The sequence below is a fragment of the Rhinatrema bivittatum genome, chromosome 4, assembly GCF_901001135.1.
Source record: "Rhinatrema bivittatum chromosome 4, aRhiBiv1.1, whole genome shotgun sequence".
Classification (NCBI taxonomy): Eukaryota; Metazoa; Chordata; class Amphibia; order Gymnophiona; family Rhinatrematidae; genus Rhinatrema; species Rhinatrema bivittatum.
Window position 1 is genome coordinate 330,735,235 of NC_042618.1, and position 24,390 is coordinate 330,759,624.

The window sequence follows — 24,390 nt, forward strand, 5'->3', positions numbered from 1 at the left end:
TCATAGCTGGCACTTATGGGCTAACCCTAGAGGGGTGCAGGGACCCCCTAGAGGTTGAACAGTAGAGGGGGAGAGAGAGAGAGAGAGGTTGCATCGGGCCAGCCAGCGAAGCTAGAAGTAGCGGTGAGAGTATGATGCACAGCTCCTACCACATCAGCTCCCTCCCACTGGCTCTCACAACTTGATCTTGCTATTGGGGTCCTCTAAAGGGCAGGGCCCAAGCCAATTGCCCCATGTCCCCGCCTAAAGACAGCACTAACCATTAAAATTCACTATTTCTGTCTTTCTCTGGAAAGTGGAAAATGGGATTATTTAGGAAAATCAAGAGGTGTTCTTGATGGAACCATACAATACTGATTATGGTTGGCAGGCAAAGATTCACAGATCACTGTCATTTCCTGCTCATACCCATATGTGACTTTTGTGGTTATAAAGAACTTCCTATGAACCAACACTAAAAAAAAATGAATACCAACATGCTATTATTTACCCCTTTTTTTTTGCTCAGTGGGACTTAGTCTTTTCCTTAGGTCTGTCAAGTGAAGATGTCTCAGTCCTACCGTGGAATCAGGGTGCTCCTCCTCATACTGGCTTTGAACTCCAAGACAGGTATGTACTGTACAGAAAACTAATCTAGAATATGGAGTACTATCCATGAGCAAATAGTAAAAAATAGGGAATGCACCTCATAGTAAAGTCATGTCAGCTGTGTTTATAGGTATTTATTTATTTAACAATTTATTTTTTTTTTATACCGACCTTCGTAGTAAATAACCATATCGGATCGGTTTACATTTAACAGGGGGTATAACTGAAGGAAACAATTCAGGTAAACAATAGATAACAATAGATATGAATAAGTCAAAGTTACAATCAACTGGAATCGAGAACTTGGAAGCTTATAATAAGCTGGAAGGAAGATGAAGGTAAGTAATAATAATAAATGAATACGATAGTGAGAACGGGTTAAAGCTTGAAGGTGCTTTAACCTGGAGGAGCCAGGTACTCTCAAAACTTATATACAGTTGCTCGTTACAGCGTTTCTTCAGAATCATATGTAATACTTAATAGCACTAATGATTTAGCAACTACTCTTTTTTGTTCTTTTGTGGTATGTGCATTTTATTTTATTTATTTATTTTATTTAAAAATGTTTATATACCGCCTTTACAATTCAAAAGAATTAATCAAAACGGTTTACAACCAAACATACATAATGAATAAACTTAAAATAAGACAAATTAAAAACTAACATTAAAAATAATAGCACAATAAACAATCATGTCCTAAGACTTTTAAACAATAAAAATTAACCCTGAATCTACAATATACATATTTAAAATAATATCAGCCCTGTCATTGCAAGTGAAGCACTATGTTGCCAGATAACTTCCCTGTGATTGAAGTGGGATGATCCAAGAAGCCCAAAGCGTCCATCAAAATCAAGGGCAACTATTTTGGCAATAAAGCCCTCTCCCAATTGCTTTCCCTCTTTTACAGTTTTTTTTTCTTAACTGCTGATTTGGTTGTGATGTTCCAGAGGCGTCTTCTACTGCTACCTGAAGCCCGGTCCACTTGCAACTAATTGACTGGTGTCACCCTACATTGTAGCTAATTATGTTGTGTTACCATGCTGTGTCCAACCATTTTCTAAAGGCTTCACTGGCGTAGCCCTTGCTGTTAAAGGCTTTCCCATTTTTTTCCTCATGGATCTGGTGTGTGATAGTGCCTAGTCAGCCTCCTCCTGAATTCTCAGTCTGGTTTCCTAAAGATCCTCATTCTATCCAGCTGCTACAGTTGTGTCACTCCCACACACCTCATCAGGAGCAAGTTAATTTATGTTTTAAGTTAAATATGATCATGTCTTTATGGGAGCAATTCTCAAACTGTCCACATTGGGACACAGTCCATGAGTTCTTTTATGCACAGACTTGGCATCAAACCATATTTTTTTGCTTTGAAACTCGTCTTACGGTGGGTACAAAAAAGTACCCACAGACATTTATATCTGCTTTTTGTGCAGGTACATTTTTTCATGTAAAATACAACACATGTAGATGTGAAAATGCCATCTAGGCAGATTATTTTCCTCTCCTAGAAATGGCTCCTCTAAATGTGGACAAAAAATACACAAGTTGTGGAACAACACACAGTTTTAGCCAAATTGAGGAAGATTCATTTTCAGATGGCCAATATTGTGCAGAAATTGCTCTTTACATGCATAAATGGCTTTATAGAATTAGACAGGTGGTCTACATTATACGATTCTCACATACAGTATCTTTAGAACAATGTATTTTGAAATTATACAGGTTTCTACATTCATATTAAAAATTGGGTGAGATGTGTTGCAAGCTGATTTATTGTGGGGGGGGGGGATTTCTCAGTCAACTTGCTTTAAAAAAAAAAAATAAGCAAAACCTTGCTTGACTTGTTTTCTGTACTCTGTTAATCATTTCATAAGAGAAATTATTAGAAGTGATAGGGAGAGATGGGTTGTTTTTCTTTTTGCTTCATGTGGTTCAAGAGACCTTTCTTTGGGGATTTTCTTGACATTAACCAACTGACAGTCTCCTTTAGAATTATACACACATACATACAGGATCTCTCACTACATACACACAGGCTTTCACTTTGTCTTAAATGCACACACATTCTCTCAGGGCCTCCCCTTCTTTTCTGCTGCTGGATGGGTTCTGCCATGGCCCTGATGGGCCTTTGATCTTCAGGCTGTGGTGGGACAGGCTCTGCTTTGGCCCCACTGGACCTCGCATCTTTGAGTCGCTGTGGGATGACTCCAGATCCACTTTGCCTCACATCGTCAGTCTGTGGCAGGATCGGCTCTGTCACAGTCCCACTGGGTGTTTGATAATCGGGTTGTGGCAGGATTGGTTCTGGCATGGTCCTGCCAGGCCTTTGTATTATGATCGGCAGCTTGTAGGATTTCCCCACGAGCTGCCTCAATTACCCCTGATAAGGTCCAATAAAACAAATCGGAAGGCGGTCCCACGTAGCCAAGGCAAAAACAAAAATGAGACAACCTTATACCGTGGAAAGATTTTTTATTGTTTCACAAAGCCCGACTCCGGCCGAGTTTCGCCAATTTAGGCTGCATCAGGGGCTTAGTCGTGCATATAATTATCTCTGCTTCTCAGTCTATCAACGTGTCACTCTCAAAATCGTACTGAACAAATCAGACGGTATATTGATGCATCCAGATATTTTGTATCAAAAAACATCGGGACAAGTCCTCATTTCGCTAAATGAGGACTTGTCCCGATGTTTTTTGATACAAAATATCTGGATGCATCAATATACCGTCTGATTTGTTCAGTACGATTTTGAGAGTGACACGTTGATAGACTGAGAAGCAGAGATAATTATATGCACGACTAAGCCCCTGATGCAGCCTAAATTGGCGAAACTCGGCCGGAGTCGGGCTTTGTGAAACAATAAAAAATCTTTCCACGGTATAAGGTTGTCTCATTTTTGTTTTTGCCTCAATTACCCCTGATACACCAGCAGTCTTCCACGGCAGAAATTCTGCTGATTTTCAGCAGCACTGAGTGCAGCAGAGGACGCTGCCAGGGTCAGACCTGGCACAACCGGGTCTCAAACCTTGCATTTGCATGGAGTGGCACACCCGGGGAGGCAGTGGGCTGGCAGCAGCAGGAGAGGCTGCCAGCGGAGCCTAACCAGCCAGTGGATGAAGAAGAAGAGAGCATTGGCACCGGAAGAGGGTATGAGCATGCTCATATTCTCTTCCAGCAGCCTTCACCATGATTCATACTTTGCGCTCCCTCCAGTGGCTTAGTGCCTGCCCGGGCTGTCTCCTAACTGCAGCCACTGCTCTCCTTGCACAGTCTCTCCAAATAGTGAGCAATGCCAGGCTGGGTGTGCAAAATCGACGAGGTGACTGCTGGTAAACGTCTCCCTCTCCTTCTTCTTGTGCCAGCCCCGGGTGGTGGAGGGCAATGGTGTGAGGTTTGCAGCTGTTGGAGCACATGCACGTGATTTTAATCTGAGGTGGGAAGGGAAGACATTTCTGGGATGATTTAATGAAAGGGAGGGATCTGGGCTTTTTTTGATGGGCATGGGACAGAGCCTGAATGATATGGGGGCAGTACAGTAATTGTTCGCACAGGGTAGCAAAAAAGCTAGCACCAGCCCTGGCCATGCCGCTCCCCCTCAGACTTTCCTTAGATGCCCCAACCTTTTGCCTGGACTTGGACTCTTTGTTCTCCTGGATCACCCTAGGGATCCACCTAGGATCTACTGGCCACCAGAACCCAAGGGCTCAATCTGCAGGAGAGGTGGCTGGTGTAGGCAAAGTTCCAGCCGGTCTCACCTAAGGGCTTCTCCACCAGCTGTCAGTGCAATCTGGTGGGCTCACCCTGTTACAGATTGCTGAGGCCATGGACCAGGCACTCCTGGTTGCTGTGTAGGCCATTCCTTACATGGTTCAATGGGTCCAGCAGCAGCAGACTGTTCTGGACCAGGTCACTGAGGTTCTGGAAAGACTGCGGTTCGCCTGGACGTGCTCCCAGTCCCACAACCAGCTGCTTCTCCGCCAATGATCTCACAGTCGACCTTGCCTTGTCTCTGGCCAGTACTGCAGCTTCCGACCCCAGGGGCTTCCTTAATTTGTGCTGGATACACAGCCAAGCCTCTTCCCTATGGACAAAGTGAAAGTGACATATATCCTTCTCAATTAGGAAGGTCAGTGCTGGCTTGGGACTCTCCCATCTGGGAGAGGGATGATCTTCTCCCCTCTAACCTGGATCACGTCCCTGAGTTCTGCCTCATATTCAATGAGCCTGGTCGCAGCATGTCAGTGACAGAACTCCTCCAGATCTGGTAAGGCTCCAGTCCAGTGGAGGAGTACGTGGTTTGTTTCCGAACCCTCACTTTGGAGCTCCACTGGAGAGAGAACAGACTAACAGTGATCTTTTGCCAGGGCCTCATTAGCCATCAAGGATGAGCTTGTGGGGCAAATTCTTCCAGCCACCTTGGACAGCCTTATCAGCTTGGTCATTTGGCTGTATCTCCACCTTTGGGAGCAGGCCCTGTGTACTACCTGTGGGACCTCCAGCCATTCCTCCCCCTCTCCTCCTCTGAGATTAATGGGGCTGCCACCCCATCTGAACAACCCATGTAGATAAAGTGATACAAGCTATCTTTGGAAGAGAAGCAGAAAAGAAGGCATCTAAACCTGTGCCTCTACTGTGCGGGTTTGGGGCACTTTACAACACACAGTCCAGCCCAATAGTGGACGAGGCAAGGAATCTCAATTTCATTATGGATTCCACTTTATCAATAAAACCTCAAATTTCAAGAGTTGTGAAAGGATTTTTTTTTTTTAATTCCTATGCTTCTTAGATTGCAGCCATTCTTAAGTGAGTCAGATTTAAGAACTGTTACCGATTCTCTCTCCCTTTCTTCTTTGGACTATTGTAATGCCTTGTATTTGGATCTTCCCCAAAAATCTCTGAAGCCATTGTAATATGCTCAAAATTCTGCTGCAGGATAATTATTGGGACACCTATGCACAAGCATATTTCACCTGTTTTGAAGAGCTTACATTGGCTCCCTGTTAAATGGTGAATCTCTTTAAGATACTGATGTTAGTTTTTAAAGGTTTCAATGGTGTTGTTCCTCCAAGTTTTAATGTAGCCCTGAAATTATACTGTTCATCACGAACCTTAAGATCCTCTAGCCAAATGCTTTTGAATGTTCCTTCTCCTAGGATTGTTCACCTTGATGAATCTCAGGAGAAACTTTTTCATGTTCGGGACCCTGTTTTATGGAACTTTCTCCCTCAAAGTCTAAAGGAAGAGTCCTCTTTGCTAAAATTTAGCAAACTCTTAAAGACTTTTCTATTCTCTCAGGCTTATGTGAACCCAATAGGAAGCAGATTTTATGATGTGCACTGACATATTATAACAGACTACAGTACTGATTATAGACCAAATATGACTATGATTGTAGTCAGTTAGAGATAAGGTATTTTATTTTTTTACATGTGCCTTGTTAATGTTTTATTATTTATGTTTTATGAATGTTTTTTGTAACCTGCTTAGTAATTTTGATTTGCGGTATATATGTTTTAAAATAAATAAATAAATAGATAAACACCAGGACCTAGGGTTGGTAGGAAAGGCCACCTTGGGCCATCCAGATCTCGATCTTCAAATTTTGGTTTCAGTTTGTCTCTCCGGGGATGGATTCTGAGTTAACCTGAAAGCCTTCCTAGATTCTGGTTCAGCCGGCAACGTCATAGCTAAGGAGCTAGTAAGTCGGCATGGGATTCCCAATAACCTCTTGGAAACAATCCTCACAGTTTCTTCAGTCACAGGAGAACCTCTGTCTGGTCAGATTATCCACTGCACAGACCTTCTGCAGATGCAAATAGGCCTGCTTCATCACGAGGAAATCCACCTTTATGTCCTACCAGGAGCCATCAAAAACTTTATCTTGAGCCTCCCATGGAGAGGCAACACCAACCCCCAGATCGACTGGGGTATGGAGATCTCCCAATGGGGTCCCCCTGTCAGATGCACTGCTTAGTCTTGCTCCTCAAAGATCCTGGGTCAAGTGACTGTCATTGATAACCCCAGCTAATCCCCATAGTCCTCAGCTGATGCAGATATGTACAGTAAGCAACAAGCAGAGATCTTACTGCCCCACCGTTCCTATGACTGTGCCATAGACTTGATTCACCCATAGGCTGAGTATACCCACTCTCTGCTCTAGAAATGGAAGCCATGAATAAATGCATCAAAGAGAATTTAGACGGAGGCTATATTCACACTTTGTCATCACTTGCTGGGGCTGTCCCTACACCCGTGTATTGATTATTAGGGTCTTAACTCCATTACTAAGAAAAATCTTATCACTTGCCTTGATCTTGGAGCTATTGGATCACTTATGCAGTGCCCAAGTCTTTACAAATGTGGACATTTGGGGAGCTTACAATTTAATCAGGACTCATGAAGGCGACGAATAGCAAAATGCCTTTTGACACCCACGGGTTGTGCAATGCTCTTGCTATGTTTCAATTCATGGTCAATAAGATCTTTCAGGTCTACCTCCCATGCCATACTCTACCTGGATGATATCTTAATCTTCTCCAAGTCCCTGATGGAACATCAAGCTCATGTCAAGCAAGTCCTTCAAATGCTCCATGAAAACCACCTCCTCGCTAAGCTGGAGAAGTGTCTCTTTTAACAGGAAGAACTTCCCTTTTTGGGGTACATTATTTCTGCCCAGAAACTCTGGATGGATCCAGACAAGTTAAAGGCCCTGTCGGTCTCAAGGCACTACAACGTTTCTTGGACTTCACCAACTACTATAGCAATTTATTCCTAACTATTCCTTGTTGGCAGCTCTGCTTATAGCCTTGACTAAGAAGGTATCAGATACCAAAAACTGGACTATCACTACCATTCAAGCCTTTGAACAATTCAAAGAAGAATTTACCCAGGATCCATGCCAACACTATTCAGATCCAACCAAATGCATCATCTTGGAGATAGATACATCCATCCTCAGGGTAGGCGCTGTCCTCCTGCAGCATAATACTTTAAAATCATCGGCTCAGTGTGCTGCAGCAGTCAAAAAAGCAAACAGAATGTTAGGAATTATTAGGAAGGGAATGGTTAATAAAACGGAAAATGTCCTAATGCCTCTATATCGCTCCATGGTGAGACCGCACCTTGAATACTGTGTACAATTCTGGTCGCTGCATCTCAAAAAAGATATAGTTGCGATGGAGAAGTACAGAGAAGGGCAACCAAAATGATAAAGGAGATGGAACAGCTCCCCTATGAGGAAAGGCTGAAGAGGTTAGGGCTGTTCAGCTTGGAGAAGAGACGGCTGAGGGGGGATATGATAGAGGTCTTTAAGATCATGAAAGGTCTTGAACGAGTAGATGTGAATCGGTTATTTACACTTTCAAATAATAGAAGGACTAGGGGGCATTTTATGAAGTTAGCAAGTAGCACATTTAAGACTAATCGGAGAAAATTCTTTTTCATTCAATGCATAATAAAGCTCTGGAATTTGTTGCCAAAGGATGTAGTTAGTGCAGTTAGTGTAGCTGGGTTCAAGAAAGGTTTGGATAAGTTCTTGGAGGAGAAGTCCATTAACGGCTATTAATCAAGTTTACTTAGGGAATAGCCACTGCTATTAATTGCATCAGTAGCATGGGATCTTCTTAGTGTTTGGGTAATTGCCAGGTTCTTGTGGCCTGGTTTGGCCTCTGTTGGAAACAGGATGCTGGACTTGATGGACCCTTGGTCTGACCCAGCATGGCAATTTCTTATGTTCTTATGATCACAATGACACACTTGTGACCTCTTCCTACTTCTCGAGGAAATTTTCCTTAGTGGAGAAAACTTATATCATAGCAGACCATGAATTGCTAGTGGTCACGTTAGCCTTGGAAGAGTGGTGGCACTTGCTGGAAGGAGACAAACACCTATTGACCATTTACACAGACTACATAAACTTCAAACTCCTGGCACGGGCCCAGAGATTAAAACCCAGGCAGGCCTGAAGGTCTCTATTTTTTAATCAATTTGACTTTGAGCTGCAGTATTGATCCACTGAAAAGAATTGTCTAGCTGATGGACTCTCCCAGTCCTTCGATACTGAAGGGTCTCTAGGCCCTCCACAACACATCATTGACCCAGCCAAGATTGTAGTTACTGCTATTGCGCTCACTTGCGGGACAGGCTTGTGAGCGGATCCACTCACCAACCCGATGCTGCAGCCCCGACATCGCCAATGAAGCCACAGCCTGAGTGCCACTGTCACTTGCCTCTTCCTGGCCCAAGTGCCGCCTACACTGCCACCTTGGTCATTTTTGCAACTGGAGTACCACCGATGCTTCCAGCTCTTGCCACTGCCAAGGTCCTTCTTTGTGGCTGGAGTCACCAACGCTGTCTTCACTGCCTGGATACTGCTGACTTCATCTCCTGCATCTGATGCTGGCTTCTCCCTAGGCGTGCCAGCAGGAAAAGCCCTGCGGCCCTTGCTGATGATGTCACCGCCTCATCATGTCTTCAGCCCTATAAAAGGGCTCTCTGCCAGTTCCTTGGGGCCTTCGTTGGATGTTCATGGTCGTCCGTGGTCTCTTCATCCTGCAAGGTCTTCCATGGTCATGCTCCTGTCTTGATGGTCTTCAAGTTTCTTGTTGGATGTTCCTGGTCTTCTTGTTCTTCATGTTCCTGGTCTTCTTGTTCTTTGTGGGAGCTCCTCCATGTTCTAAGTTCCATGTTCCTGGTCTCTCGTCGGTTCCTCATCCAAGTCTTCTGAGATTTGCCTCATCCAAGTCTTCAATCAAGTTCCTGATGTCCCTGTATTTGTTCCAAGGTCTGCCTTCTAGATCCTTTCATGTCCCTTCTCCAGGTGTGCCAGTGACGAGGTCAGCAACCAGCCCATGGGGGCTGTGAAGGGTGCTTCCTGGCACAAGGCTTGTCTCCAAGTCCATCTTCACTGGATCAAGTCCTTGGAGTCCATCCTTGTTTTAGAGTTCCTAGTTCAAGTCAAGTTCCAAGTCGTCTCGAGTTCCTAATCATGTACCTTGTTCCAGGTCTTGTGGAGCTTGTCCAGCCAGCAGATCTCTATGTTCCTCGATTCAAGCCATGTTTCTTATTCCAAGGGATGTCTTGGCTCCTGTCCTCATCTGAGTCTCAGTCCAGAGCCTGACTCACTCCCAGCATGGTCCGCGACCAACCTGTGGAAGGTTGTTTAGGGCACACAGCAGGATAGTATGGTCCGCGAACAGCCCAGGGGGCTGTGTAGGGTGCACTGAGGTGCAGTGCCCTGGGAAGCTGAACTCTAACCTGAACTAGAGCTTTCTTCTATGTTCCTCATCTCCAGAGCCTTCATCCATGTTTCTCGTCATGGAATGTCTTGTCCTCAGCCTTCTTCTGTCCTGACGCATTCGCATTCCAGGCAGCAGATCTGAAAGGGCTATCAAGCAGCTAAAGGGCTATCCTAGAGACAAGTATTGCATTGTTAGGGCTCACTCTGTGCATGCAGGTTCAGTGGAGATCTGAGAGCTTGTTCCAAGTCCAAGCGCCTCCCACAGTACCTTCCTTGGAGCCTTACCCTGAGGTTGTGCCTTGGTCCAAGGCTCACTATTTCTCAAGCAAGCAAGCGACCACACCCTGCTCTTGCAACAACTGTGACTTTCACAGTTCTTCCTGGAAAGACAGTGATGCCTTGACACCTGCGACAAAAGGTCATCCTAGTGTTACCCGGACACTGCAATTAATCTTGCAGCACTACTGGTGGCCTCAAATGAAAACCGATGCTCAATGCTACCTGGAGTCCTGCCCCACATGTGCCATGCAGAAAAGTGTCAGAGTATGAACATGGGGGCTGTTATAGCTGCTGCCAGCCCCCACAAAACTCTGGACCCATGTAGCCACAGACTTCATCTGTGACCTTCCCCTTTCTAGTGACCACACCACCATCTGGGTATTTGCAGACAGATTCTCAAAAATGGCATATTTCATTCCTCTTTCTGGCCTCCTGGTGGCACCTGATATAGCCAAGATCTTCATACAGCAAGTCTTTCGGCTGCACAGACTTCCACGACACATCCTCTCAGACTGAGGTGTTCAGTTTATAGCTGGTTACTGGAAGAGTTTGTGCCGTAAGTTTGTTATAACTCTGGACTTCACCTCCACTTATCACCCCCCAGAGCAATGTCAAACCATCACATTTTTGGCAGCCACTTCTAACCTATAAGCCCCCAATTTATAGAGGAATTTCATAAAATATTCCCCAGGAAGCCCAAGCTCAGAAGACTGGGGATGGGGCTTTGGAGGAGGAGTACTGTTACAATCAGCGGCTCATGGGATGGCCCTGCGAGCAGCCTCACTTACCCCTAACACCATCAATAGTCTTCTGTGGCAGGAACACTCATCATGGCTGACCGCGGCACAGGACACCGCCATGCTACTCCCCTCTGCCTCTTCTTAGGCATGCATGTGCAGAATGCTTCCTGCCTTAAAGGGCCCAGAGTAGGAAACCTACCCTGGTGCCTCCTGATAATATCACTGGCACTTCACTACTTAAGGCTCCTTCAGAGGAGCATTACACCTCAGCAACAGGTCCTCTGGTGTGCCTTGTGTTCCATTGCGAGTTGCTAATTCATCTCATTTTTCTTGCCTTGTCCATTTTTTGTCATTTTAATCTTCAGGCAGCGGTGGGATGGGCTCTGCTACAATACTGCCAGACCTTCGATCTTTGGGCCACAGTAGGATGGGCTCCACTGCGACCTTGCATCTTCAGGCCACAGCAGGAAGGGCTCTGCTGTAGCCCCACGTGGCCTTTCATCTTCAGACTTTGGCAGGATGGGCTCTGCCACGGTCCTGCAGGGCCTTCAATCTTTGAGCCACAGTGGAATGGGCTACTCTGTGGTCCAACTCTGGCAAGATGAGGCGGCCACCACATGAGTGTTTTTTGGGGGACACACTTTTTGCCACTCCAAAAATGTTACCACCTGAAGCGGCCACCTCAGCCTGCCTCATTATAGAACCGCCTATGGAGGTGACTTACGAAATGAATAAATGAACTGAAATGAAAATTTATCCCCTGAACATGTCTACTGTTGGATTTATCGGTAGCTTTATTACATTGACTGGCTACCTTGATGTCATCTGAGATATTACTCTTACCTCTCTTGTTTGACAGTTTCCAGTTCTTGTCCTTCTAACTATTATGCATCTAATGGATTTTTTCACCCTAAATGGATGATCTTACACTTTTAGCACTGAAGCTCAATGTGTAAAATCATGCCCTTAGGATGCATAGTGATAGACTGTCTCTTCTGCCAATTGGAGTCCAGACACAGATACTACCAAATTTTTCTGTATATCCACAATTTATCAGACTCTGCTCAGGCCTTCTCCTAATTTTTCCATTTCTTAGAAATTGCTTAAAGATATTGACCAATGAAACCCAGTAGTTTACTATAGTATGCTATTCTAATTTATTACTTTTACTGATATAAATGGTAATCCTAATTTTCAACAAGATTTAGTTTTGCTCTATTTTACATTTTTATTTTCATGCTTATAGTGCACCGTTGTCAGAAAAAGTTAGGTTATATATGGTGAGCATTGACCATTACACCTTTCCCAGTAGGCACACCCAACTCTGCACAGTCACACACATAATTGCATATGTAGATTGATTGATGCTTCATATGGTTCTTTCATAAAATTCTCTGTAATAATGACAAAATTACTTCTTTATTTCTCTAGCATGTGCAACTTTACATGTAAGGCAGAGTCCTCTGTACATTCAGGCCAAAGCTGCTGGATCCATCAATATCTCCTGTGTCTTAGACCCTGCATACAGTGAAAATATTGAAGGCATCTACTTGTATCGGAAGAGGGCAGAAAACATGGAATACCTATATTTCAGGGAAGAAAAAGCCGTGGTATCGGAAATGTATAAGGCACGCGTTCATGTTACAGGCAACCGGAAAGCTATAAATATATCAATCAGCTCACTGACAGAGAATGACACGGATTTTTACCTTTGTGCATTCGTAAAATTTGATTCTAATTATAACATTCTGAGTTTTTCTGGAGATGGAACTTTTCTTCATGTCCTAGGTATGTTGGTTTTTTTATGCTTTAAAACATTAGTTTTATGTTTTTATTGAAAGCAAAGGTCTTGTTGGCCTGAAAAACACTAAGGCTAGATTCATCAAAATGCTATAACCTTTGCATGAATAATGCGCACGATAAGGAAAAGGGGCATGGCTACAATAATTTTAGAGTTACCGCACCATGTGCTATTTTAGTTCTTTGCGAGAGAGAGAGAGACAGGCCTTCATAATAGTCAACTATTTATATCACTATAGGAGGGCCAACTGATAACTAGAGGCGACGTGTGGGTGGTGGTTTAGGGTTTTGGGGCCAGTTTGACATGCAGAGTGAGATGTACGAACAGCACAAAGATGTCTCACAAAGATGACATTTCTACAGTGTTCTCTCACCCTAGCTTAATGGACTCTACAATGTTCTCAAGCTAAGGCGAGAGAACATTGTAGAAATCTCATCTTTGTCTGACTTTCCTCACTCCAAATGACATCAAATCTTCACTGAGGTGTACTGTGCTGTTCGTACGTCTCACTCTGCATGTCAAACTTGCCCCAAAACCCTAAACTACCACCAATACTTCACCTTGAGTTATTAGCTGGCCCTCCTATAGTGTTATAAATAGTTGAATACTATGAAGGCCTCTCCAAAGGCTCTTTCTCTCTCACTCACTCACTCATTCTCTCCACTCCCTCTCCCCTCCCCAAGCCCAGAAATGGGCAAAATTCAATTTGCAATCTTTAGCACAAATTGCGTTATGGCCATTTCAAACATATCGCATGGCTCAACACCAGGAAAAATGTTGTACTTATTTCCAGCATTAAAAATGTGCAATAGCATGCTTTATGCTATCACATGGTGTGATATTGCCCCTCATTTTCAATAATCCCGCCCAAACCCATCCCCAATTCCACCCCTTTGAAAAATTTGCTTTCACACAATGTGATACCATTAATATCGCTTGCGCTATGCCATTAATGCATGCGTTATTGCGGGCACGCGATAAGGCCCTACCGCATGTGATACCAGCCACATCACGGAGGTATTATTCTAATTAGGGTAAGGGGAGGAGTGTGAGCGAGGTTTCGGTGGAGATATTTCCCGGCAGCACTGCAGGCGATAATGTTTTTCACACTATCGCCGGCAGCACCATGGGCAATAACTACACCTTTTCCTGTGGTGCCATGGGGGCGATAGTGTGCGGCGCAGCCACACTGCGGTGGGTGAAACTGCACCACCATAATGCAGCTGGCTGACAACAGTCGCATCTCCTCCAGGAATTCAGTAGGGGGGAGGAGGGGAGGAGGAATGGTAGGAGGAAAGAGGTTGGTTTAGGAACTACAGTAGCTTTTCTCTGTCCTGCTCTGTGCTCTGTCTATTCCAGTATCATTCCCTCCCTGCCTGGAGCAGAAAGCAGATGGAACTCAGATAACCTAGATATTTGATTAACCTTCACTGTCTTTTTCCCATGGATATACATAGGGGACAGCTTTTGAAAATGATTGGGATTATGGAGCTCAACACAAATTACAATGCTTCCAGCAAAAAAAAAAGGAAAAAAAACATAACACAATGGATTGTAGGCAGGGCCGGATTTATGATTATGGCGCCCATAAGGAGGCAATCCAGGATGCAGGGGTTTTGTCCCTGGAAATCAGAGATCAGCATAGGGTTCCTAGTTTTGGGCACCTTCAGAATTTGGTGCCCTAGGCACTTGCCTATGTTGCCGCTGCCTAAATCCAGCCCTTGTTGTAGAGTGTGCTTTACCAGCCTGTGTTTAAATGTCCAGAGTGCAGCATGTAATGCAGATATGGGAAACACTATGTGGCCAAAACAAGAGCTAGGCAAGCACTCAAAGTGCCACCAGTCATTCTTCTCCGCATCCCCCAACTCATCCCCGCCAGTCTCTTCCCCCTCACCCCATTGACCTGCAGCCCATCCATTCCAGTCTCTCCACCCATCCTTTCCTGCCCCACCACTCTCTCTCAACCCTCTTTCTTTCACAATCTCCTGATATTCTTCTTACTCCTCTTCCCATCTTATCTTCTTTTTTCCCTCCTCTTTTTACTCCCTCTCCACTTTTTTAAGTCCCCCCCTTCTGCATGAGCCTACTTTGACATTTATATTTGGGGGCAGGGGAGGTTTAACATCCCTCTGCCTGCTCTACTTTCTACATCCCCTTAGCATAGCTGGAGACTTTTGATTTCCAGTTACCCTGAGATTACCGTGGATTACTAGGAGTGGAGAGAGGGAGCACAAACTTTCTCCCCTCTTTCTTACACATACACATGCACACATTGATTCTCACGTGCACATGCTCACACACATACACACACCCTCTCTCTCTCACACACACACACACATGCTCCCTCTCTTATACACATATGCTCTCACACACTCCCTATGCTCTCAAAAATTCCCCTTGCTCACACACGCTTTCTCATACACTCCCTCCCTCATGTTCTCACATGCACCCTATACTCTCACACACATGCTTCAGGTCTCTCATACATACATTCTCTCACACACTCGTGAAAACACACAGACACATGCTTCTTCTTTCTCATTCATATGCTCCCTCTTATATCCACATGTTGTTTTACACACATGATCCTTCTCTCTCATATATACAGGTGCTTACATACACATACTCACACTCACTCTTTTTCTCAGAATTTGCAGCGAAAAGGGGTTCCATGGCCTATTCCTCATTCAGGCCACTGGTGGATTGGGATGTGCTGGAGGTTCTGAGGAATCCTTTAGACCTTGGCTGCCGGCAGGTTGGGGTGTGCCAGCGCCCCTTTGGCCCCTTCCTGATTTTGGCTGCCAGTGGGTTGGGGTGCGTCAGTGGCCCTGTGACCTTTTCTTGATTTCGGCCGACAGAGGGTTGAGGTGATTTGGCAAATCCATAGCCTCTTGCGGATTTTGGCTGCCAGTGACCTGGGTTGCACTAACAACCCTGTGGTCTCTTTTGAATCTTGGCTGATGGTGGGTTGGGGTTTATCTGTGGACCTGTAGCCTTGATTTTGACTGCCAGTGGGTTGTGGTGCACCGGCCTCTTCTTCGGGCGTAGAGGGATGGGGTCCATGGTGGCTCCAACAGGCCTCTCCTTCTTTGCTTCCCAATAGCCACTGTAAGTTCTGTGGACCCTTGCTGATGTGGTGAGATTACCTCAACCTATGGGGAAGGCCCCATAGGCTCTCACAGACAGCTGGTAGAGCTACAAAGAGAAGTGACTTACTAGGAGCTTTACCTATACCAATCCCTTTACCCCTTCGGTTGAGTCCTTGGAATCCGGGGACTGGTAGATTTTAGGTGAGAGTCTCTGTGGTTATAGCATAGGTGTCTATTCAGGGCAGACTAGGGTCAAAGGCAAACAAGAATAGTGTTCAGGCAAGGGTGAGAGGTAAGCAGCAAACAAGGAGCAAATCAGAATGGTCAGAGTCCAGGCAAGGGTCAGATCCAGAAGTCAGTCCAAGAAGAGGTTAGAAGACGAGATAAGGAAGGCTGAGGAGATGAGACAAATCTGGAGAGATGAGGCTGTTACGCTCTCCTCCAAAGGGGAGGAGCTAGCAATCTGTTAGGCTCACCTCCTCCAGAGGGGAGGAGTTAGCAATCTGCTGTCACTCAATCCGCCAGGAGGGCGGAGTTGGCAAGCTGTTCTGCTGTGCTCCTGAAAGGGGAAGGAGTAGCGATATGACATGACCTGCTCCTCCAGAGGGGAGGAGTTAGCTATCTGTAATTCTATTTGCGAACTGCTGTTAGATGCTCATAAGGAAGGAAGTAGCAACCTGTATCAATCTGCTAAGGTGTAGCAATCTGTTATGGATCAACTCTCCAAAGAAGAGGAGTTGGCAATAGGTATATATAGTACTTCGCTATTGAGATAGCAATTTATCATGCCCCCCGCTATGGAGTAGCAATCTGTATATATATATATATATATATATATATATATATATATATATATATATATATCTAAGCTGCTGGCAAGTCTCAGAGAAAGAGGAGTAGCTGTCTATATAATACTTCCGTGAGCGGAGTCAGTGGTCTGTAGTGGTTGGCTCCCACAAGCTGACAATAGTGAAAGGAATGACCACTTAGAGGAAATGGTGAATCCCTGGGCCGATGGCAGATGACAGCGCCCTCAGGAGGAGATCCTGAGAGGAACCACCGGCTAGGCTAGAATATGAGATAAACACAATAGTTCTTTATTAGACTGGAAGCAGGACCACCAGAGGTGGCAGTAGTGAGTCGCTGTGTCCGGCAAGGCTGAAGTCCTTCTGTTACTGGAATAATAATCCCTGGGTCGCTGAGCTGTAGAGAGAGACTAGAAGTAGTGGGTAGACAGGGTATACTGGATACAAGATGGTACACTCACAATAGTAGATGTCTGCAATGGTCTCTATGCCACAGAGAGTCTTCAGTACATTCAGGAACAGGAGCCGTAGGCAAGCACTGGTTCCCACAAACAGTCTGTAATAAGAACTCACAATTGCTGTATAAGAAATGGCTTCTAGAGTAGAAGAGAGTCTGTATAAGATTCTAGGAACATGGGCCCTCGAGGAGCGAGTACCGGTTCCTATCTGTAATCTTGCCAATGTAACTCTTGATCTCCGTACCTGCGATAACATCTTGGACAAAAGTGAGTCTTCAGAGCAATAGGAATGTAGGCCCTCGAGGAGCAAGTACCGATCCCTATGTAATAGAACTCACTGTGTTCACGTCCGCGATCGCTTCCAGGAAACGAGGAGTCTTCCGAGTGTTCTGGCAATCTGAAATCAAGAAGAGAGAACAGAGCCCTCGTAGAGCGGGTACTCCTGGTAAGTTTGAAAAGGCCGAGCAGTGGGGACAGGTTCCCCGGCTGACTCGGATTGTTGTTGCAAGTATTGTGGACTGCCGAAGCAAGTCCCGTTGGAGTTCCTTGCTAACTCGTTAGAGGTTAGCAAACAAAGACCTTTTAAAGTGCAAATGGATGACGTCACTACGGGGGGACGCCCCCGAGGTTCACGCCCTTGCTGGTACAAAGTCTGGAGAGTGCGTGCGCGGGCGCCCTTACGTCATCGGGAACATGGCAGATCCGTAGCATCAGGCCAGCCCGTGGGAACCGGGACCAAGAGGCGGAGAGAAGCCACGGTGCACTATCCGTCAGAGCCGAAGGGAGTCGCATCCCAGGTAGAGAGGGGCGAGAAGAGGCATGAATGCTACAGAGGCAAGGCTGGGCTAGAGAGATGAGGCAAGGCTAGAACACAAGAACAGGAGCAAGCAACACACACCTCACTTCCCAGTATAGATGACCCATTGTTGAGGATATGCTTGGGTAGGGATGTGAATCGTTTTTTGACGATTTAAAATATCGTCCGATATATTTTAAATCGTCAAAAATCGTTAGAGCCGCGATACAATAACAATTCCCCGGATTTATCGTCAAAAAATCGTAAATCGGGGGAAGGGGGAGGGGAAGGGGGAGGGCGGGAAAACCGGCACACTAAAACAACCCTAAAACCCACCCCGACCCTTTAAAATAAATTCTCCACCCTCCCGAACCCCCCCAAAATGCCTTAAATTACCTGGGGTCCAGAGGAAGGGTCCCGATGTGATCCTTTACTCTCGGACCTCCGTGCGTTGTAGAAATGGCGCTGGCGCTACCTTTGACCTGTCATATGACAGGTCAAAGGTAGCGCTGGCGCCATTTTGTTTTTTTGTCCCCCGACGCAGGAGCATAGGAGATCGCTCCCGGACCCCCGCTGGACCCCCAGGGACTTTGGCCAGCTTGGGGGGGCCTCCTGACCCCCACAAGACTTGCCAAAAGTCCAGCGGGGGTCCGGAACGACCTCCTGCAGTCGAATCGTGTTGCCGTACGGCCGGCGCCATTTTGCGCAAAATGGCACCGGCCGTACGGCAACACGATTCGACTGCAGGAAGTCGTTCCGGACCCCCGCCGGCGCCGGACCCCCGCCGGCGCCATTTTGCGCAAAATGGCACCAGCCGTACGGAAACACGATTCGACTGCAGGAGGTCGTTCCGGACCCCCGCTGGACTTTTGGCAAGTCTTGTGGGGGTCAGGAGGCGCCCCCCAAGCTGGCCAAAGTCCCTGGGGGTCCAGAGGGGGTCCGGATTCGACCTCCTGCAGTCGAATCGTTTTTCCGTACGGAAAAACGATTCGCGGTAGGAGATCGCTCCCGGACCCCCGCTTGACTTTTGGCAAGTCTTGTGGGGGTCAGGAGGCCCCCCCAAGCTGGCCAAAAGTCCCTGGGGGTCCAGCGGGGGTCCGGGAGCGATCTCCTATGCTCCTGACGTCGGGGGACAAAAAAACAAAATGGCGCCGGCGCTACCTTTGACCTGTCATATGACAGGTCAAAGGTAGCGCCGGCACCATTTCTACAACGCACGGAGGTCCGAGAGTAAAAGATCACACAGGGACCCTTCCTCTGGACCCCAGGTAATTTAAGGCATTTTGGGGGGGTTCGGGAGGGTGGGGGATTTATTTTAAAGGGTCGGGGTGGGTTTTAGGGATGTTTTAGTGTGCCGGTTTTCGATTTACACGATTTACACGATATTTAAAAAACCCAAACTGCGACGATCCGATTCCCTCCCCCTCCCAGCCGAAATCGATCGTTAAGACGATCGATCACACAATTCACATCTCTATGCTTGGGTGCGCAGCTGGGCCTTAAGCACCCAGTCACGTGATATCATCGGGAGGCACTAGCAGCCCTGATTCCAGCTGTGGGCCCCTTAAGAGGTGGCATGGTGCTTGCACCTAGACGCAGCCTGCAGAGGAAGATGAGGCAATGGCGGTGTCTTGCTGTGATGAGCTTGCCAGGCATCTCCCCAATGATGAAGGGGTGAGTGCTGCTGGTCAAGGGTGGTTCCCACGACGAGCAAATGTAAAAGTTCCCCCTTCTTAAGCCCCTCCTGAGGGTTCTTTGTTTCTAGGGAAAGCAGCAATGAAAATGCATTATTAATAAGGGGCTTGAAGGTTGACTGCTAGCTCCCAGGTGTTTTCTTTCTATGCTATGAAATATTCCAGTTTATTGTGTATTTGCAAGAGTCTAAATTTCCTGTACCTCATAGTGGGAGTCTTCTTCAGAAGGGATCTCTGCAGGTTTGGAAGGCTGCCAGGAAAGCCAAGAGAGAAGTAATGATTCAATAAGGAATCATAGAACACATCATGGATCCTTAACATGATGAGAAATTTGAGTCGATAAGTGACGAGTTCCGTTTGATATGGGACTGGGAAAGGGCCTATAAATCTGGGTGCCAAACGAAGAGACGGAACTCTGAGATGCAGATTCTGTGTGCTTGACCACACCTAGTCTCCCACTTTGAATTGCAGAGATGGTCTGCGCCTTTTATCAGTGTGATTCTTAACCTGAGCTGCTACCTTACAGCTCGATACAGTAAAGTGGGGCCGCAGTTACCCCATTCCTAACCCGCTTTCTACTCACTTTCCGGCCGCGTTAGCCCTTCCTGCGATACACTATCCCCTTTAACCCATCCTTACCTCCTCTTTAAATCCCCGGGTAACCCCTTCCGCACGCGGCATGTATATCAGATGTAAACGATCGGATTAGCTATGCCCTCCCATATAGTAACGCGCGCCCCGACTATCGCTATTTTACCCTGCCGTTTTGCCACGCGTTTAACCTGCTAACTTACCACCTACCCTTACCCCTGCATTAGAGGCAGGGATAATGGTAGACGGCAAACTTTCCCCCAAAAGGAAACCTCTAAAAACCTAAAATCCCCTCCTCCCGAAGCGACTCGACATTACTTTCTGTTGTTTTCTTACCTTTTGTTGCTTTTCAGCCCCTTCCCTTTTCTGCCGCCATCCGAAGCGTTCTTTCGTTGGCCGGAGCGCCCGTCGATTTGGGCGCTCCGGCCAATGAAAGCACATAGACGGGCACGCGTGACGCACGCCCGTGACTTCACGCGCGCCCATCTATGTGCTTTCATTGGCCGGAGTGCCCAAATCGTCGGGCGCTCCGGCCAACGAAAGAACGCTTTGCTCCGCTCGTGCCGGAGAGGGCACAGAACAGTGGGCTCTCACCTCACGCTGAGCCAGGAGAACCGGGACCTGCGCGGGGAAGACCGCTGCGAGCCGCTTTCGCCGCCGGCTGCCCCCTCTGGAGGGCGGCAGAGAAGGGAAGGGGCTGAAAAGCAACAAAAGGTAAGTTATCACATGTCAAGCCACTTCGGGAGGAAAGGATTTTCGGTTTTTAGGTTTTCCTGGGTTAAAGTTGGGATCCACTTCCTGGTGCCTGTCATTTCAAATGTCATTTGAAACGACAGGTACCAGCGCACCCAGGATACTGTATAGGCGCTGTATTAAGCGCCTATACAGTAAAATGGGTTGCGCGGGCCTAACGCTTCGCCTAACGCTTTGCATACGCGGCTTGCATTTGCAAGCAATTTAAATAGAGTATCGAGCGGTATGTGATCAGAACAGTGCGTGGGGCAAATGAGGGTGCGCCTGGCACTGCCACACTCTTTCTAACGCGGCCTTACTGTATCGACCCGTTAGAGATCAAGCAGTTGGTTTGCAGCCAAAGATCCTGGAGTTCTTGGGCAGTGAGGCAAGCTGCTGGACAGGGCATAGAGAGAGGCATCGGTAGAGCGACCCATAGGTGTTTACTGTACATAACATTGAAGGGAGAGGAGCCCACTACTGCCATGATTGTTGTGTGAAAACTCGGACTATGATAAGAGAATGGACCAATCATCTTGTCTCTCATTGACATACAGGCAAATGAAAGAACATAAGAACATAAGAAATTGCCATGCTGAGTCAGACCAAGGGTCCATCAAGCCCAGCATTCTGTTTCTAACAGAGGCCAAACCAGGCCACAAGAACCTGGCAATTACCCAAACACTAAGAAGATCCCATGCCACTGATGCAATTAATAGCAGTGGCTATTCTCTATGTAAACTTGATTAATAGCCGTTAATGGACTTCTCCAAGAACTTATCCAAACCTTTTTTTGAACCCAGCTACACTAACTGCACTAACCACATCCTCTGACAGCAAATTCCAGAGCTTTATTGTGCGTTGAGTGAAAAAGAATTTTCTCTGACTAGTCTTAAATGTGCTGCTTGCTAACTTCTTGGAATGCCCCCTAGTCCTTCTATTATTCGAAAGTGTAAATAACCGATTCACATCTACTCGTTCAAGACCTCTCATGATCTTAAAGACCTCTATCATATCCCCCCTCAGCCATCTCTTCTCCAAGCTGAACAGCCCTAACCTCTTCAGCCTTTCCCCATAAGGGAGCTGTTCCATCCCCCTTATCATTTTGGTTGCCCTTCTCTGTACCTTCTCCATTGCAACTATATCTTTTTTTAGATGTGGCGACCAGAATTGTACACAGTATTCCAGGTGCGGTCTCTCCATGGAGCGATATAGAGGCATTATGACATTTTCTGTTTTATTAACCATTCCCTTCCTAATAATTCCTAACATTCTGTTTGCTTTTTTGACTGCTGCAGCACACTGAGCTGACGATTTTAAAGTATTATCCACTATGATGCCTAGATCTTTTTCCTGGGTGGTAGCTGCTAATATGGAGGCACCTAATATGGTAGCTCCTAATATGGTAGCCCCTAATATGGAACCTAACATCGTTTTGAGGACTTGATTGATTCTCTCTGTTTGGCAATTGCCTTGCAGATCATAAGCATTAGTGAGATCCAAGGTAATGCCTAATTTTTTACAAAGCCCCTTCCAATATCGGGCCATGAACTGGACACCACTATCAGAAAGGATGTAAGAGGGTAGCCCATGTTGTTTGAAGATGTGCTGGACAAAGAGGCATGCTAGTTTGGGAGCAGAAAGAAAGCCTGGGTGAGGAATGAAATGTGCCATCTTGGAGAATCTATCCACTATGAATCATATCATGGTGTAGTCATGTGAGGAGGAGAGATCCATTATAAAATTATTGAACAGATGGGTCCAGGGTTCCTTGGGAGCTGGCAATGGCTGTAAAGCCCCCAAGGTCAGGCATGAGCAGTTTCATGCTACGCACAGACAGGGCAAGACTCCATGTAATTCTTCACATCCGTTTTCACTTGTAGCCACCAGTAGAAGTACTGAAGAAGTTCAAGGGTATGGGCCCATTTTAACACTTTCTTCTGGAGATGCTTAGGTACTACCATCTTCCCCGGGAGCACTGGCATGGCAACAGCAGCAATCTTTTACGGATTGATGATGTGCTGAGAAGTCTCCATTATGTCTTCCATTTGGAAAGAGTGGGAGAGGGCGTCCGCTTTCTGATTCTTGGCTTCTGGATAGTAATGGAGCTCAAAATCAAACTGATTAAAAAAAGAGAGACCAGCAGACCTGGCAGGGGTTAAGTTGTTGTGCTTGTTGAAGGTACTCAAGATTCTTGTGGACGTGTAAATCGTGGTTCTGTGCTTGGCCCCCTCTAGGAGGTGCCACTATTCTTCTAGTGCCAATTTCACCATGAGGAGTTCGCAATCCCCAATCGTGTAGTTCCTCTCTGTCAGGGAGAACTTTCTGGAGAAGAATGAATACAGTAGGAGGCTCCCTTGGTTGCTATGTTGCCTGAGGACAGCATCTTCCTCAAGGGTAGAGGCATCTACCTCCAGGATGAAGGGGCAATCAGGATCTGGGTGCTGTAGGCAAGGTCCTTGGAGAAGACTTGCTTGAGAGCCTGGAAGCCTTTGATGGCTTCTGTAGATCAATTCTAGGTAACTGCACCCTTTTGGGCACTGTGAAGGTTGAATATCCAGGAGAAATAGGCAGTAGTAGTTTGTGAATCCTAGAAAATGCTATAGCGCCCAAAGGCTGACTGGCTGGGGCCAGTCTAGGATTACTTTCTGCTTTACAGGAGCCATAATTAAGCCAGTCCGCAAAATGATATAATATAGGAAAGGAAGCTGTTCTTTCTCAAAGAGACACTATCACATTTACTACACAGAAGATGGTCTCGTATTTACTGCAGCACCTGTTTAACATATTCCTGGTGCAAAGTCAGGGATTGACAATAGATGAGTATTTGTCATCAAGGTAGACCATAACATAGGAACACAAGAGATCTTGAAAAATCTGATTCACCATATTTTGAAAGAGTACTGGGGTATTTGCAGTATTCATAATGCCCATCTCATAGATTGAACGCAGTTTTCCACTCGTTTCCCTCTCTGATGCGAATGAGATTGTAAACTCCCCATAGATCTAACATGGTGAAGACCTTGGTGCCTTGTAGGCAATCAAAGAGCTCTGAGATGAGAAGTAGAGGGTACTGGTTCTTTTTTATGATGGCATTAAGGTCCCAATAGTTAATACAGGACCAGACGGTGCGATCGATTTTGCCCATGAAGAAAAAAAAAAACCACTCCAGCAGGGGGAGAAGATGGCTGAATAAAGCCCCATGAATAAGTATAAGCTAGAGCTGCACTTTATATATTAGTTCATACAACGACAAGTGCAGACAAACACTCTTGTTGGTACAAAGAGAATTTTTTGCATTAAATATTTTTAATTTTTAATATGGCAACTCCACTGTTTTAATACAGGAACATTTAGATATAATTCCACGGGTCCCTCGACACAGACCCTGGGGTAAATTTTCAAAAAGGGCGCCCTCACGTACTTTTGTAGGCGCATCAGGCGCAAACAAAAGTACGCTGGATTTTAGTAGATACGCGCGTAGCCGCGCGTATCTGCTAAAATCCTGGATCAGCGCGCGCAAGGCTACCGATTTCGTGTAGCCAGCGCGCGCCAAGCCACGCAGCCTACCTC

At 46.2% G+C, this 24,390-nt stretch overlaps 1 protein-coding gene across 2 annotated transcripts in view; it reads left to right on the forward strand.

Annotated features, from left to right (window-relative positions):
• Positions 1–525: 525 nt before the first annotated feature.
• LOC115089519 overlaps positions 526–24,390 on the forward strand; it is a 48,773-nt gene continuing 24,908 nt past the window's right edge. For both annotated transcript variants that reach the window (XM_029597587.1, XM_029597588.1), the window contains exons 1-2: positions 526–609; positions 12,282–12,638. In XM_029597587.1, the coding sequence (XP_029453447.1) occupies positions 546–609; positions 12,282–12,638 (421 nt within the window). In that variant the 5' untranslated portion in view covers positions 526–545. The remainder of the gene's footprint in view (positions 610–12,281; positions 12,639–24,390) is intronic.